At 38.6% G+C, this 16,737-nt stretch overlaps 1 protein-coding gene across 1 annotated transcript; it reads right to left on the bottom strand.

The window, feature by feature from the left end:
* Window positions 1–2,750: 2,750 nt before the first annotated feature.
* On the bottom strand, window positions 2,751–11,694 carry LOC149458203 (mannose-binding protein C-like). The gene is made up of 5 exons (XM_089682476.1): window positions 11,483–11,694; window positions 9,680–9,900; window positions 7,236–7,352; window positions 4,284–4,367; window positions 2,751–3,162 (listed from the first exon to the last, which is right to left on the bottom strand). Exons 2-5 carry the CDS (start codon window positions 9,882–9,884, stop codon window positions 2,777–2,779), a joined length of 792 nt encoding a protein of 263 aa, XP_089538602.1. The 5' UTR covers window positions 9,885–9,900; window positions 11,483–11,694; the 3' UTR covers window positions 2,751–2,776.
* Between the last annotated feature and the right edge of the window lie 5,043 nt (window positions 11,695–16,737).

The raw sequence follows: 16,737 nt of genomic DNA on the forward strand, positions 1-16,737 counted from the left end.
CATAGAGATAGAGAAAACTATAAAAACTTTACCCCTTAATAAATTTCCATGGAATGATGGCTTCACAAACAAATTTTATAAAATATTTGCCCCTAACCTTACACCACACCTAACCGCTTTTTTTAACCATGCCGCATCTACAGGTACACTCAGTAAAGAAATGCTACAATCCATAATCACAACTATCCCAAAACCAGGCAAATACCCCCAACTTGTTCAAAACTACAGACCGATTTCGCTACTTAATACAGATATAAAACTTTACGCCAAATTAATAGCTCAAAGATTGATTCCCCACCTACCCACCCTAATCCACCCAGACCAAGTAGGATTCGTTCCTGGTCGCCAAGCGCCTGATGCAAGGAGGAGACTCATTTCTTTTCTACATACATTAGAAACCACTAAACAACCCTCCCTACTTTTATCCCTAAATGCTGAGAAAGCATTTGACCGAACACACTGGCACTTTATGAAACTCACGCTTCAAAAGTTTGGAATCACAGACTGGATGCTGTTGGCAATCCTTGCCCTTTATTCCAACCCTTCAGCGAGAGTACTAACCAACAGTACACTATCACAAATTTTCCACATCTCCAATGGTACCAGACAAGGCTGCCCCCTATCCCCCATAATTTTCACCCTACTTATTGAACTATTAGCCTCAAAACTCAGAGAAGACCCAGCATTCGCAGGGATCACCCATCTCAAAAGAGAACACAAAATTAGCCTATTCGCAGATGACATAATATTAATGATTACCAATCCACACAAATCACTCCAAACGATCCAAACACATCTTTAAAAATATTCAGAAGTATCGTACTACAAACTCAATGCCCCCAAATCCTCTGTCCTAAATCTTAATATACCTACTAAGCTCCAGAAAATACTCCTCCAACGCTTTCCCTTCTCATGGGAACAACACAGCATCCCTTATCTGGGAATTAAACTCACCACCTGGACAGACCAACTTTACTTCTCAAATCATAAACGACTACTCGAATCCATCCCTCAAGAACTTAAAAACCTACGCACGTCCACATTATCGAAATTGGGAAGAGTAGCTGCTCTAAAAATGTGCATACTGCCCAAAATCCTTTATATCTTTCGCACACTTCCTATACCTGTCCCTAACGCTTTCTTCTCCAAACTACAAGCAATACTTGCTAAATTCCTCTGGAACTCAAAGAAACCCAGATGTACAACAAACCTCCTTATACGCCCAACTTCTAGAGGAGGGGCAGGCCTTCCACACTTAAAATCGTACTATAATGCCATACATATAGACCAACTCTACTATTGGTGGCACCCAACTATCGAAAAAACGTGGACCACTATGGAAACACTTCCCCACCTTCCGTCACTGCTACGTGACATTCTGTTCCTACCACACCCTTCTAAACCCAGAAATCTACCCAAACACCCTTGCATCCGAGCCTCCTTACAAGCCTGGTATGACCTCTTATTATGTAACTCACCAGAATCAAAACCAATACCGACCCCGATCACCGTGCTACACTTTCTTACCCCTTCTTTGAACCTCTTACATTGGGAAAATCAAGGTATATTCTATATACAAGACCTTTATACAAACCACACAATAAACTCCTTCCCGATCATCCAAGAGAAGTTTCACCTACCTGACAGTGAAATCTTCACATACTTGAGGATAGCTCACTCCTTACAAGAGACGAATGTCCTTCCTTAATAAAGCGCAATACCCTAAGAAAGGAATTTCAACCTTTTACATGCTTATATCCAGGTCTCTGTTTATCCTACAATCCACCTCTCTATCCAACTGGGAGAAAATTCTCTCACAATCAATCCAACCCCACTCATGGGAAAACACCTTTAACATCACACATAAAGCATCTAGATGTAGCTCCCACTGGGAATCGTACATGAAAATTTTACACCAGTGGTATTTTACACCTGTCAAACTCTCTTTATATTATCCCCACCACTCATCCGCTTGCTGGAGACAATGCGGAGAAATAGGATCAACTCTGCATATACTTTGGATCTGCAAATCTCTAAGATCATACTGGAACAGTATCTTCCACTTGATCTCCTCAGTTGATGGAGCCCAAGTGGCTCCTATACCTGCTCTCGCACTTCTCCATATAGGAATCGACAATTTAATTCCAAATCCCGTACCATCATTATCCACATATTAGCAGCCGCAAAACTTAACATCACTAAGCTATGGAAATCTTCCACAACTCCTTCTCTCTCTGCCCTTATAGCGGATCTGAATTTCCAATGCGATATGGAAAGAAGATCGGCCCTCAATAACTCATCCCATCACAAATTCAATACCCAATGGTCTCGATGGCTACAAAACCCCAACTGCTCTATAAGATGATAATATATACATAAATTTGTAAAACTGAGACCCCTTTGTCCTAGACTGGTGTCCCCCCCTTCCTCTCCCTCCCCTCCCCCCCCTACCCTGTCCCGCTCCACCTTTTACAATATTTCACACATAATGGGTTCACACTAAACAAACAACATCTTCTGAGACGCTTGATATTTGCCCATATATCCCCAGCCAATTGGTGCGGAATTTTCTTCTTTCCATTTGAAGTATGTATGTACCCAGTTGTGAACCGCACTGATATATACTGTTTTGTATTGTATTAAAATATTTCAATAAAAATACTTGAAAAAAATTACTTTGATGTTTCTTCGTTTCATACACTTACTTTACATATAGTGAAATTTTTTAAAGTATCCACACATAAAATTAATTTTTCTGCCAAAGTTTAAAGTAGTTTTATTGAAATTCACAGATAACTAGTCGCAGTAAATTGCATGGAATGTCATTCCATTTCCCATTGTCCTGGATCTCTACACAGTCTTCATTGTCTTTACTGTTATTTGGCTCTCCTAAGTTCCAGTTAGTAAATGCCAACTTCTCTCCTGTCAAGTACTTGAACATCCCTTCAACCTGTAAATCTGATATACCCAAGAAAGCTTTGATTGTCTCTCCCTTAGTGTGAAGAATCTCTTGAGCAGCACTATTTTCTGCTGCATTTCTTGGCATAGCTAAGTGTCCTCCAGCTTCTTTACATGTCTTCTGGGCATTTTCAAAATTTTCTTCAAGACCATTGGTCACAAACACTTTCTCACCAGCTTGTTTACCACCATGGAAGAGCAGAACTGAAAGATTTTAATCAAAACAGATTATGTTTATATTTTTATTTAATAAAGATGACATATAGGTGAAATACAGTTTTTTTTCTGCTGGCCTCTGTTACTATTGGCAGATGAGGTAAAGCTTCAGATAAGAGACTAAATAAAGGTATACCATTTTACACATGAGTGTAACTGGTTTGCATTTAAAGTGCTGTATGTATATGTTAGCTTATTTTCAATGTATACTGAGTATAATGTATTGTAGATAATTAAGAAATTGAATGAGCTGATTTGGTCCTACAAAAACTAAAGACTATCTAAAGTCAAATGTTTTTCTTCATTTTGGATACAGTAGGAAATGGTTAAAAACTTTGCCAGATTTTTATTTTGTAATCCCTGTCCCACGTGGGGAATTTCCCTTCCCTTGTCATATAGATGGAACAATAAATGAGAGGAAGTCTCTTTAAAGTGAGCAAAATCCCCACTTTAACAGTTGTTCACTGGAACAAGTGTCTCCATTGGAAGAGTTTCCCTATATTTCTGTTCTGGTGACAACCCAAAAGTTGGATTTGGTAACAGAGGTCTATAGGATCAATAGGAATCTCCTAACAGCCTTTAATGTATCCTACTACCTCTTCCATTATGTGGTAAAGATTTAGAATTGCAGAGCCTTATGATGGTCATGCATTGTCAAGGAAACTGGATACTTCTTAAATTAATAAGGCCTGTGGCTCAGGACTTCCCTAGCAACTAGACCATATTAGCATATCTGGTTGACTGAAATCTACACATCCTGGACACTCACTGCAGGTTACCAAGATGATAGACTTGTAATATTGGATTGATACCTATGTTTTTATTCTGATCTGAAATCTATATATTCCAATGGAATCCACTTCTTTGAGCATCGGTTAGCTTTTGCTGCAGGAGATACATGGATACATATGTGCTTAACTACTTTTCTCACATTGATATTTTATTTACTGAGTGTGTGGGCAGAACTTAGTGCGAGCATTGTGGATATACTATTAGGCTGCTGCACTGGAAAGCAAGGATTTATTTTCCTGCTTAGATCAAGAGAAAAAGTAATCAAAGTAAATTGCTCCCATAAATTTTAAACTTACTACTAGCTAGTTATTACTTACTTTTATTATATTTATTAAGGCTTGCTTGAAGCAGATGTAGCTCTCGTTCAAACACTTTCAACTGGTCCTTGACAGTATCAACCTCTAATTAGAAAGGCCAACATTAATAACTGTTAAATGCATTTACAGCTATCATTCAGAGATTTAAGCTTGATACATGTTCAGTCGCAATTAGTTCTGGTCTAACATGGTTTTGAGGCAAACTCAACCTGTTCGACGTTTGTAGACCCACCTAACTTATGCACCAACTTATTTATGAACCCACCTAACTTGTATATCACCATAGCAATCAACTAATTATGAACTTTAAACTTAGGTCAGCTGACTTAAATTGGCCAAACTTGGGGGCTTGGCTTTGTACCAGTCCCTCAATAAAAGCTGGATTCCCAGCTGCCATTTATCTTACTGTTCTATAACACCACATACAGCAGTAAGGCATGTAATTTAAAGGATTGGTGATTTTCCATATTGAACTCACAGCTGCATTAAAAGGAGGACTTGCTTTGTTAAAATATCCCATGACAGTGTGCAGCTCCACATGCCTTTTATGGTAATATTTTTCCTATTAATGGGAAAGGGATGAGTGAATCCCCTTTGGTTCAGTTCACCAAGGGTTTGGGGAATGCACATAAAAATTGCAAACTGAAAATTCTGCTGTAAACCCTGTTGTCAGTTAGAGCCAAATTTTAGTGAGAAATGGTGGCCCCTTGTGGGGAGCCAACCAATGTTGTGTAGGACCTGTACCAATGCAAAAAAAACTGTAAGGGAAGTACCTTTTTTATATGGCTTTGAGGATGACATGGAAAATATAATAATTCATTTAAATACAGGTTTAAGTAATGCCTTAAAGCTGTACGTGGTGTTATGAAATAAGATGATTTTCAGCAATTGTGTACTCTGGCAGCATAATTTTGGCTGTGGGATTACATTTTTTTCATCAGCACCCCAATCCACTATTATATGAATCATTCATTAACAAAGCTTTTTTTAGGTGGTTTTAGCAGCAACAACTGTTTACAGCAGCAGTATTAAGCTTACTTTGATCAGTAATAGCATAATGACCCACTGCACCATTTTAAAGGGTAAAAAGGGAGGGCTTGGTAGAAACTGCCCAGCAGCATGGCAATTTTGGATGAAGGGGGACAGGCCCTAATGCAGAATTACTTCTTTTTACCTGCTGTGGCTGAATTTGTTGGTCACTTTGTATGTAGCCTAACCACCACTTTATCTCGTAGGGCCTGCTCTCCCTTTATTATCATCATATGTGGAAATTCTCCTTTCATTTTGTTTTAGTGGGTGATTGTCTAGCTTGTATGTAAACTATATTGTGTGTGTGTGTGTGTGTGTGTGTGTAGGGGGGGGGGGGGTGGGCGGTATATTTTGGTGGTTTTAATTAAAATGTTTATTAGCTTTTGCAAATAAACAATACAAAGCATAGCATTGAAGGTTACCAATGAACATGAACATACATACAGTAACACAGGATTGATGTCAACATGGTGTCTTCAGTCATGGGAATAGAAATTAGGCAGAATGCAGATTCTCAACACATGTACTAGTTACCCATGGGGTAAGTTGCCCTTTACTAGGAACTAAACCGGTAATGATGAAGGTACAGAAAAAGAGCGTTACTCTTCCAGATTATGTATGGAAAAACACAGATAGGGCTAAGAGGAATCCGTAATAAAGCATGGACAAAAAGAACATCAAAAAAATAATAGCTCACAGGAAAAGCACGAAAAAACTCAGAATCAAAATCAGAAAATTATAAACACATTAAGTAAATGATGTCATAACTAGATTTTCAGTCTACCATGGGAACTAGTGGAGTCTGCCTTGGTATACCATTTTGTGTATTTGGGTGATGTCATGATCCAAGATAACTCTGAAGTGGACAGTGTACTTTCCATGAAAAGCTTCCATCTGTCAAAGAAGCACTTGGTGGGTCCAGAATTCTGTACTATGGCATCTAATTTTACTTTATACATCAGAATTGTCAGCTCTTTCTTTATAGTTGTAACAGTTGGGGAGACAAAGGTGGTTCATGTTTCGAGAATCACTCTGCAAGCCATCAGTAAACAAAGATGGAGCCACTGGGGAAGCTGGTTGCAAGAACTTAATGGAATGATGGGGCCTTGCTGTAACCAAAAATAAAAAAAAATGGGTTCTTTTGGGATAGTTATGTTTGTCACCCCAAAAGTGTAATTCACAACTTGGTCCCAGAAAGTGGAAATGATAGGACAAATCCCAAAACTATGAGCTAATTTGGAATAAAGCAGACCACCAAAGGAGCAAGTTGATGAGTGAGGGTTGTCCTCCTCAATAAGGAAAGGTGCTTTTGTTGCACACTATTTACTGCACAGCAAAGCAGCAGTGTGTTGTGAACAAAGAACAGCACCCATTCATAGCACCTTTACATCTGCTTTTAGGCCTACCTGTCACTGTGAATTTGGGGGGGAGTTGTAACATTTATTTTATTTATTCAAATCTGGCAAATTCATTTCAAAACTATGGTTAATGCAAATACATACCTTATCCCTAATTAAGTCTAAGTGGAGATGATAACGTAATGTAGCAGCTAATATTTGTGGAAGTCAATATACTGTATGCTTATCAGTAACAACACTGTTTTGCATGTTTGAACTGCATGCTTTAAGGAATGGAGTGCTTTTGCAACAGCTGATAGCATGGATTGTGAAGGTACTCATATGTTTATATACTTGTGCAAAGAAAAGGTTTACTTTAATATCATACATCCTTTAAAATCTCAAACTGATATTTTAGTTATTGCGTATTGTGTAAATCATAAAACATACATGAAGTGACTTTAGAAGCCAGTTATTCCATCAGTTACCTAAATTACTTCATAAGGAGAATTTATTTGTTAAACACTGTTAATAGACTGAAAATTATATAGGATAAAGTGATCTTACCCATTATTACCCATCTTACCTGATGTCGCACTTACACCTTGTTCTCCTTTTTGTCCAATGGAACCTTTGTCACCTTTTACTCCTGGTGGACCAATCTTTCCTGGAGGTCCCTGATTGCCCCGAGATCCTTGTTGTCCTTTGTGAGGGAATACACACAAAAGGTTTCTATGACTGTTGAAATTGTGTAACTATACCATAATGAATGCAATTTTTTGAATTCCCAAAGAACAGCCCATACTGAAAATACTGAAAAGCAAGTACTGCCTTAGTAGTATATCATCATCCTATTGTTTTAATTTAATCAACTACAAAGCAAAAAAGAATATATCCTGCATGTTCCTAATTAGACACGAGCATTAAAAAGATCCAGCTTGAACTGGATGCTGTGATTATTACTGATATCCACATATGCAGATTTTGTTTTCCAGCTTGATAACATGTTTATTGGAGGGGTTGTGTTATTGTTAGCAATTATATTTTTGATGTTTTTCCCCGGCAGTTACATAAATAGGTAAGCAATAGTGGATTATAATAAGGGCAAAACAGGTGGCTACCCAATGCCCCAGACTCCAGGGGGGCTCATGACAATGCTAGACAAGTTCTATACTTGGTCTATATCATGGTAGCCTTTAGGTTTGCAAGTTTTTACATTTTTTTTCAGAAACTCATCAGCAATGGCAGCCTTTTTATTGCTTATTATATGAATGTACCTTCCCTGGAAAGCATTTATCTGATATCTGCCACCATCATATGAAAAAAGTATATAACTGCCTAAGTTTCAACGAAAAACACAAATCTGTGCATTTTCTCTTACATGATCCAATTAAAGCGACAGCCCTGGGCCCCTAGTACAATTAATTCACCACTGAAGGTGCTATAAGTTAATGAAAGGATCAAGGAAAAGGACAGCCTATAGTGGCGTTTTTTTTACCTTACCCAGAAAGAAAATATATCACTAGTTGCACATTTAGTTATCTCCGGAGAAGTGTGAGATTCTAAAAAAACAAACACGCATATTCACCTCTCTGCTGTAGTATCCGTGTGATGCTGCAGCTGTCCCCGGCTGGCTTTAATTCCCAGAACTGAGCAATCACATGATTGCTGATTACTCAGTTCTTGGCCTTCCCGGAGCAGAGAGTTTTGACTGCGAGTCACCTCTCTCTGCTCTGCCCCTCCAGCGTTCACTGGATCTCTGGGCTACAGAGGGGGGGGGGGGGGGTGGTATGAGTGGCTGGCTTAGGCTCTCAGAGGTACACTGAGAGGCTGAGCCAGTTGTCATTCAGACATGTGGGTGCATACCAACATTATTGTAAGGATCCTTCCATAGCCTGGAGCAGCTCTGTGGCACCAGCCAACATTGTATTTTAGCTGGCTGTCAGCTGATTCTGTGTCACAGGAGAGCACAAATAAGCGTACTCCTGTGACCCAGAAGAGAAGTGTATGTAACTATAAATCTAATTTTCAGTATCTTGGTATTACACCTAACTACATACTGTTTGGAAAAGATTTGCTTTTTCGTTTTAGTATAGCGATGTAAGTATTGATATGAAAAAAAAAGAACTAGATTTTGTCATTATGATATGAATATGTACTTTCACAAATATTGTACAGTTTACATGTGACTTGAAACTATTTGATATATATATATATATATATATATATATTAGATTAAAGACCTCTTTCCCTTTTACTCCTGATGAAGTTGAAATTTCAATGAAACATGTAGAGTTTCGGGCTTCTGGAACATCCCATGCTGGGGAGCTGGCTCTGTGTACAGTAACCAACAACCTCTGTTATTCCGAGGTAAAATTCAGATGTTTGATGAGGCCAGACAGTGGTGTAACTAGAACCTTCAGGGCCCCAGTGCAAGAAACCATGAAGGGCTCCCCTGATCCCTGGCTGAAGCCCTTCCCTCCAAGCCCGGTGACAGAACGCCCAGGGTTGGGCATGACCTTTGTGATCCTGATAGTTCCACTACTGGTATCAGTAATTTTTTTTAACCTTTCACAATTCTTTTGGAGCCCGTTGGGGGCTTTGGTGAGATACTGATCACTGACTCTCCATTCAGAAAAGGAAGAATCCAGTAAATGACATATTTAGTGGCCCTTGCCCCACTCTCCATCTTGACAGCATCCCCCAAAGCAGCTGGGAAAGAGCTTAGGAGGGGTCACCAGAGAGCACTGGGAGGGTGCCAGAGATTTTCTTTAGTAACTTAATAAAAAAGTGTGCAATACAGGACAAGGTTGCTGTTTGAATACTGTTTGCAAGTAATTTTTTTTGTTGAAAAAAGATTTCATATGCAACAAGGATACTGTGGAAGTGAGATGCTTGTGCAGTCCTGTGCTCTCATTTGTTCCTCCTACAAAATTGTTTACTGTGTGTGCAGTCAATCATGTCATTTTTTTGTGTGTTTTTAGAAAATCATTGACTTTTGGAAAAGTCTGTACTATGGAACAACATTACCTTTGTCCCCTTTTTCACCCTTTGGTCCTTCTTTACCATCTCTCCCATCTCTGCCAGGCAATCCAGTGGACCTTTGTGAACTGCATGATATAACTGCGCAAGTATTGGTAAATTCTTCACATTTACCATTATCAGTTGAAGTGGTTACAAAAGCCTTTATAGAAATCCCAAGTAATAAAATATGTAAACTCTTTAGCATATACATGGTTCAAGCTTTCACCCTGAAAACAAATGCATTACATAAATTACTTAAAAATTTAGCTTAAAGTATAACTAATAGCAAAATATTGACTGTTTTTTTGCTTGGATAGAATGGAGATGGATTAGAACACCTTTAGTTTTTTATTGTTGTCTATGTCCCTATTAGGGAGATTCACCTTCTCTATTTCTCATGTTTACCATTATCAGTGAAAGTGAAAGAAAATCCAGAATTTTGGGTTGTCCCCAGCAATTTAATTGGAGGTAAATCTTCCAATGGGGATGCTAGTTCTCATGACCTCAGGGGGCCCAAGGGATTCCTTTTATATTGCAGGAATTTCATCTCACTTTCTGTTTTTTTGCCATCTATGTCCCAATGGGACATAGATGGCAAAAAAAATGGCAGGCATTATAATCTTCCCTTACTCTATCCATAATGAAAAAAAATGCCTATAGTTTTATGAAATCAGTAGGTTTTAAGGGCAAGTACATCTGACATACACTGGCAATAATTCTATATACCTTTTGATGTAGGAGTATTTTTTTTCAGTATAACACTGGCCCTATTTTGAGTTATCGAAAGGTAAACAAGACACGTTTGGCCCACACTCATAACGTTGTTTGTATATCTATCTATCTATCTATCTATCTATTGAATATATGGCTTATGCAGAACTTGGTTGCTAAAGTGAACTTCTTGCAGGCACATTGTAAATCTAAGGCTCCTTTGTAACCATTAAGTCTAGGAACTTCTAATATGCAAATATTGACTTCAGTTCCTGAAGTCATCCTTGGTCCCTCCCACCTCCCTTACCTCAGTATTGGTTCACCCTATGATGAACATCCTAGCCAAAAATAAAATAATATAGTGCAGATAATGGGAGATGCAAGGCCAAGTATAGTTTGGAACTATAGTTATTTGCATGCTTTCTGGAATTCAGACCTCTTGAATGCTTTATAAGTTAACAGAGTTATTATAGATATGTTTACCTTCACTTTTGAAAACTCTGAGTAAATGCACATTCAACTAAATCACTGAAATAATAGCATTATTTTTCATCTTACAGTCTGCCACTGAGACATCTATGAAATTATTTAAATGCATAATTTTAATAAAATCAAATATGCATACTTCTAAAGACACATGACAAATATCTGTTATAAAAATAATATTTTTTTTATTAAACCAATTCAATGAACAGTTTTAAGAGCAAAAGTGAAGTCATCAAACAATGTCATATACAATCTGTAAATTTTATAAGGTCCCAATAATACCTTACTATACACAAATGCCTACAGTTTCAGTAAATCACTTATGTACTACAAAGTATTCTCAAAGTCGTGAATGAGCTGAAAAAAATAATAATAAAGGCTTCCTTTCATTGTAACATATAGGATGATTTTAGAAGGAATTTTATATGATTTGTAAAATTATTATTTATAGCTCTCTAGAACGCATTGTTCAACCACATTCAGCGTAAGGTGCAGTTATGTAAGTCTCTTTATACGTGCTTTTTGCTAAGTATAAATAAATACTTCTATCTTTTTGGCTTACAGAAAAAAAGGGAAAAGTCAAAATGTTATAGAAACTGATTAAGTACTTACCAGGAAACAGCATATGTTGACAAGATAGAATCCTTTTACTTTAGCATTACAGCAAATGTTTTCAGTTTTTTTTTTCTTTTTTTGCACAAATTACTCCTTAGTTCCTAAATTTTAGGCATACCTTTTACATGTTAAACATTAAGCATTTTGTAGCACTCCTCTTGTCCCTATTCAACCTGTTTTAATTGCTGGTAAAAATAGGTTAATTGCTATTAGCCACTAAAAGAAATTGTTCCCAATAACTGAGTATATTTGCACATCCAAATTTGAACAAAGTTATGCAACTGAACTTTGCCTTTTAGTACTTTGGTTTGGCTTATGTTCAAACTAATTTTTTTCAAAGCTATTTGAAAGTTTAAATTCACATTTTAAGAGATAGAATTCTTTATTGTTTTTACTTTTATTGTGGTTGTTGTTTCTATTTTAAATGGCAAGAGCTTAATTTCTGCACCTATATATTTGTACTTGCTAATTATTTTGCGCAGCAAATCGGTTTCCTTATACTAATAAGAAAATAGAGAGAATGTATATTTATGTTAATATGTAATGCTAATACCCTGAATACAATAACGGTTGACATTTATATGGTTAAGAGGTTGCATTGAAATGTCCCTGTCCACATATTTGCCATTAGTTTAGCAAGCACATCCACTGTAAGACTGGCTATTTCTCAGTAAGGTTAGCAAATAGTTTCTATAGCAAAGTTTATGTCTGGACTGCAGTTGCACATTGGTGGGTACATCAGTAAGTACTTTATTTTAAATATTTTTATTGAAAGATTTTAATACAAAAACAAAACAAGGTACATTAACATGGTTCACAGTTAAGTACAATAATACTTTGTGTAAAGTAAATTCCCCACCATTTGGCTGGGGACGGTATACACGTGGGTTGTACTAACCTGAGAGGTATGCTCGGTTTGGTGTGAACCAAAAAAAAAAGGGTGGAGATGTTGTATAAAGTGGGTAAGGAACAGGGGGGGGGGGGATAAGGAAGGGGGGGGTGACGAGAACACCAGTCTAGTGCATCGGCCTTAGTGGTTTATATTTATAGAAATATTATTTTATGGAGCAATTAGAATTCAGTAGCCATCGAGACCATTGGTAATTGAATTTGTCATGGGAAGAATTGTTGAGGGCTGATCTTCTTTCCATATCACATTGGAAGTTAAGGGCTGTTATAAGGGCAGAGAGACAAGGGATTTTGGAAGATTTCCATAATTTAGTAATGTTGGTTTTAGCATCTGCCAGTGTGTGGATAATAATGGTGCGTGAGTCTTTAGGGAATTTGTTGATTCCTATGTGGAGGAGTGTGAGAGCCGGGTTTGGAGCCACTGGGGCTTCAGTGACTGTTAAGATTAATTGGAAAGCACTGTTCCAGTAAGATCTGAGAGATTTACATGTCCAGAGTATATGTAGAGTTGATCCTGTTTCTCCGCATTGTCTCCAACAAGCGAATGAGTGTTGAGAGTAATATAAGGAGAGTTTAACAGGGGTTAAGTACCACTGGTGTAAAATTTTCATATATGATTCCGATTGGGAACTACATCTGGATGCTTTGTGGGTAATGTTGAAGGTTCTTTCCCAAGTGTGCGGTTGTATTGGTTGTGGGAGAAGTTTCTCCCAGTTGGATAGAGAGGTAGTTTGTAGGGTGAACTGTGAGCTGGTTATGAGTGTGTAGAAAGTCGAAATCACTTTCTTTGGATATTGTGTTTTATTAAAGAATTGATGCGCAGTAGTAGGAATTTTCAAAAAATGTGGAACGTTTATATTTTGTAGGGAGTGAGCTATTCTCATGTAGGGGAAGTTTTCATTGTCGGGGAGGTGAAACTTTTCCTGGAGAGTCGAAAAGGAGTCTAATTTGTGGTTTGTATAGAGGTCTTGTATAAGAGATATACCTCGATTTTCCCATTGTAGGAGTTTTAAAGAGGGAATAATGAAGTGTAAGGTGGTAATTGGGGTAGGAATTAGTTTGGTATCTGTCGAGTTGGATGCTAAGAGATCATACCAGGCTTGTAGGGAAGTCTGGATGCATGGATGTTTGGGTAGAATTTTGGAGTGTGGTGTTTGTGGTAAGAACAGTATATTACGTGATGTAGGCGGGAGATGTGGGAGTGTTTCCATGGTAGTCCATGATTTTTCATTAGTTGGGTGCCACCAAAAATAGAGTTGGTCTAGAAGTGTGGCATTATAGTATGATTTTAAATGTGGGAGCCCTGCTCCTCTCTAGAAGTTGGGCGTATTAAGAGATTTGTAGTACATCTGGGTTTTTTTGAGTTCCAGAGGAATTTGGCAAATACTGCTTGTAATTTGGAGAAGAAGGTATTGGGGATGGGGAGTGTGCGGAATATGTAAAGGATTTTGGGTAGTATGCACATTTTCAGGGTAGCTACTCTCCACCAATGAGAAGTCTGCCTTGCTTTTCAGAAGAGATGATGGTGTGGAGTTTGCGGTAGAATTGCATCTGGTTGTTGTTGGGACCATAGACATATACTAGAGTGTAAGGGATATCGTTGATTTTGCATATTAAAATATGATAGCGGCCCTGAGGGTCAGCCATTTCCGATATGTGGTTGAACTGTATAGAGTCCTTTATAGCTGTAATAACACCATTTTTTTTCTTGGAGTTAGTGGCCATATAGATGTGAGAGAATCGGTGTAGCTGTAGTTTGGGGTTCTTGGTCGTTGAGAAGTGTGTTTCCTGTAGGAAGAGTATGTCAGCATGAAATGACCGAGTTTCCTTTTGGATTATCGATCTCTTAAAGGGGGAGTTTAAGCCACGAACATTGAGAGATGCTATGTTAATCATACTGTAGATCCTTGGTTTGGTTAATGGAGTAGTTGAGTTGTTGTTTGAGATGTTGAGCAAACTTGGATGGATATGGTCGTGAGAGGAAGAATTCTGTAGACTTGGTAGTGTAGTGTTGGCTCAATCGATGAGTCAGGGGGTGTATTCCATGTTTTTTTGTAGGTTTCAGTTGCATAGGTGGTACAATTGGTTGACTGGTGGTGCAGGAGGAGAAGAGGTGAAGGGGGTGAAAGGGGATAAAAAAAACTTGCGTAAAATGCAAGTGACATGAGTAGCTAGGTGTGTTACTTTAAAACGGGGGTGTTGAACAAGCATTGACCGTAAAGGAGGTCATGCCAAACAATTTCTTGTAACAAGAGAATTTCCTATACAGGGCCAAACACCAGAAATTAGTAGGGTGGGTTATAGCTTCTGAGGTGTAGTGTTGGAAGTGGATTAAAGGTGTACGAAATCAGAGTCATTCTGCCTCCATTTGTTGCATATTGGTAGAGGTGAATTGTTGGGGATCCACGGGTATTATGTTCCACGTCTTTAGTAGGTCAATGCCAGCTTCTAGGTTTTTTAATTGTGTAGATTCTGCCATGGTGTTTGACGGTTAGTTTTGTGGGGAAACCCCATTGATAGCCTATTCCGTGGTTTCGTAAGGCTTTGGTGATGGTGATCATCTTTTTACGGTTAAGGAGTGTGGCCTTTGATAGAATATGGCTTTCAACTTGCCAAAAAATGGGGTCTGATCCCAGCAGAGGAGGAAATCGTGCCTACAAAATCCTCCCCCAGAAAAATCCCCTTAGAATGGAAACAGGTAGCGGGCTGACACACGCAACTGCCTCCTCCCACGTTCTCCGTGCCTTATGTTTTCCCAACTGTAAGTTTGGAAAGTGGCATTCTAGGCTGTTGCCTCGGTACTTCCCCCCACACATCCGAGTGATTAGTTTCACGTGAACTTATGTGTCACTTTTTTGTTTTGTTTTTTCTCCCCAGTTTTTCCCCTCTTTTTTGTGTGTTTTTCTTCAGAGCAGCAACACCATCTATGCTACTGGATCTTGACAAGTCATCTTATATCACTATTGGAGAGTCGCACATCCTTCGCCCACGTTTGAAAACCATGGTCTCCGTAAGAGTACAGCTCCGGCTTTCAAACCCTTCCATGCTATTTTTGTTTCTACCACTTGAGGGCGACCACATATCACTCAACCAAGCTTTCTCATGGTACTAAAAATTGTCTCTTTGAAAGTTCACGGCCTTAATAGTCCATTCAAACGTCAGATAATGTGGAAAGCAGCCTGATGACTACATGGCGATGTGCTTTGTGTTCAGGAAACCCATTTCTCAGTATCTAAAGCTCCACACTGCTCCAACCGCCTGTTCCCACATATCTTTACATCTAATGGCCCTACTAAGAAGTGTGGCGTATTAATTGCTGTCCGTGACTCTGTCGCTTTCTCTCTACATTTCCAAGTGTCCGACAGTAGAGGCAGATTCATAATTATCGTCTGTGAAATCAACAACATCACCTACACTATTGTGAATCTCTATGCCCCTAATACCCATCAGGTCCCTTTTTTCAACTCCCTGCGGAAAAAAGTAGCAAAAATACAAAGGGGTTTTTTGATTTACTGTGGAGACTTTAACGCTGTTATCAACACCTCCAATTCTTCAAGGCATTTGAGACAGTGTCTAGCCCAGACCATCACGGCAGCCAACATTTATGATCCCTGGAGATGCCTCCATGCTTCTGAAAAGGAATTTACACATTCTCTGCACCCCACAAATCATATTCCCGAATAGATTTTTTTCTTACGGATATTCAACTGCTACAAAATATTTCTAAAGCTGAAATACATCCGATGACATGGTCGGACCACGCTCCTATTTCTATAAGCATTGAGGAGACTTTGAAATTTACTCCCGTATCCTTGTGGTGTAACGATGTTTCCATGTTTTGTAATATGTCTCGCCCTGTTATTTCTGCTGCCTTAGAGGAGTATTTCATTGTCAATTTAGCTACTGATACCAGTGCAACTAACGTATGGTGCGCTCATAAATCATACTGCAGAGGGTTACCGTTGAAGCTGGCATCACAGGCTAAACGGGTTAAGAACCGCGTTCTCATGGACACCATTGAGCAAATAGCCCTATCCAATGCCCTATCAGAACCCTTTAGCATTACTAATGGTTCTTGCCAGGGTTGTCCGTTATCTCCCATCATCTTCTCTCTAGTAATGGAACCCTTAGCAACGGCAATTCATGATAATTCCCAAATCTCGGGCATTCAGGTTGCAGATACATCTCACAAAATTGGATTGTTCGCTGATGACGTTATACTTACGGTTACTGATCCTGTGAAATCCCTTACAGAAATTTCTTCATCTTTGCAATCCTTTAGTGAAATCTCTTACAATAAACCTAACATTGCAAAATCCTCCGTTCTACCAATAGCTATACGA

This window comes from Staurois parvus, unplaced genomic scaffold (assembly GCF_062004578.1).
Source record: "Staurois parvus isolate SC_StPar_1 unplaced genomic scaffold, SC_StPar_1.0 ptg000291l, whole genome shotgun sequence".
NCBI lineage: Eukaryota > Metazoa > Chordata > Amphibia > Anura > Ranidae > Staurois > Staurois parvus.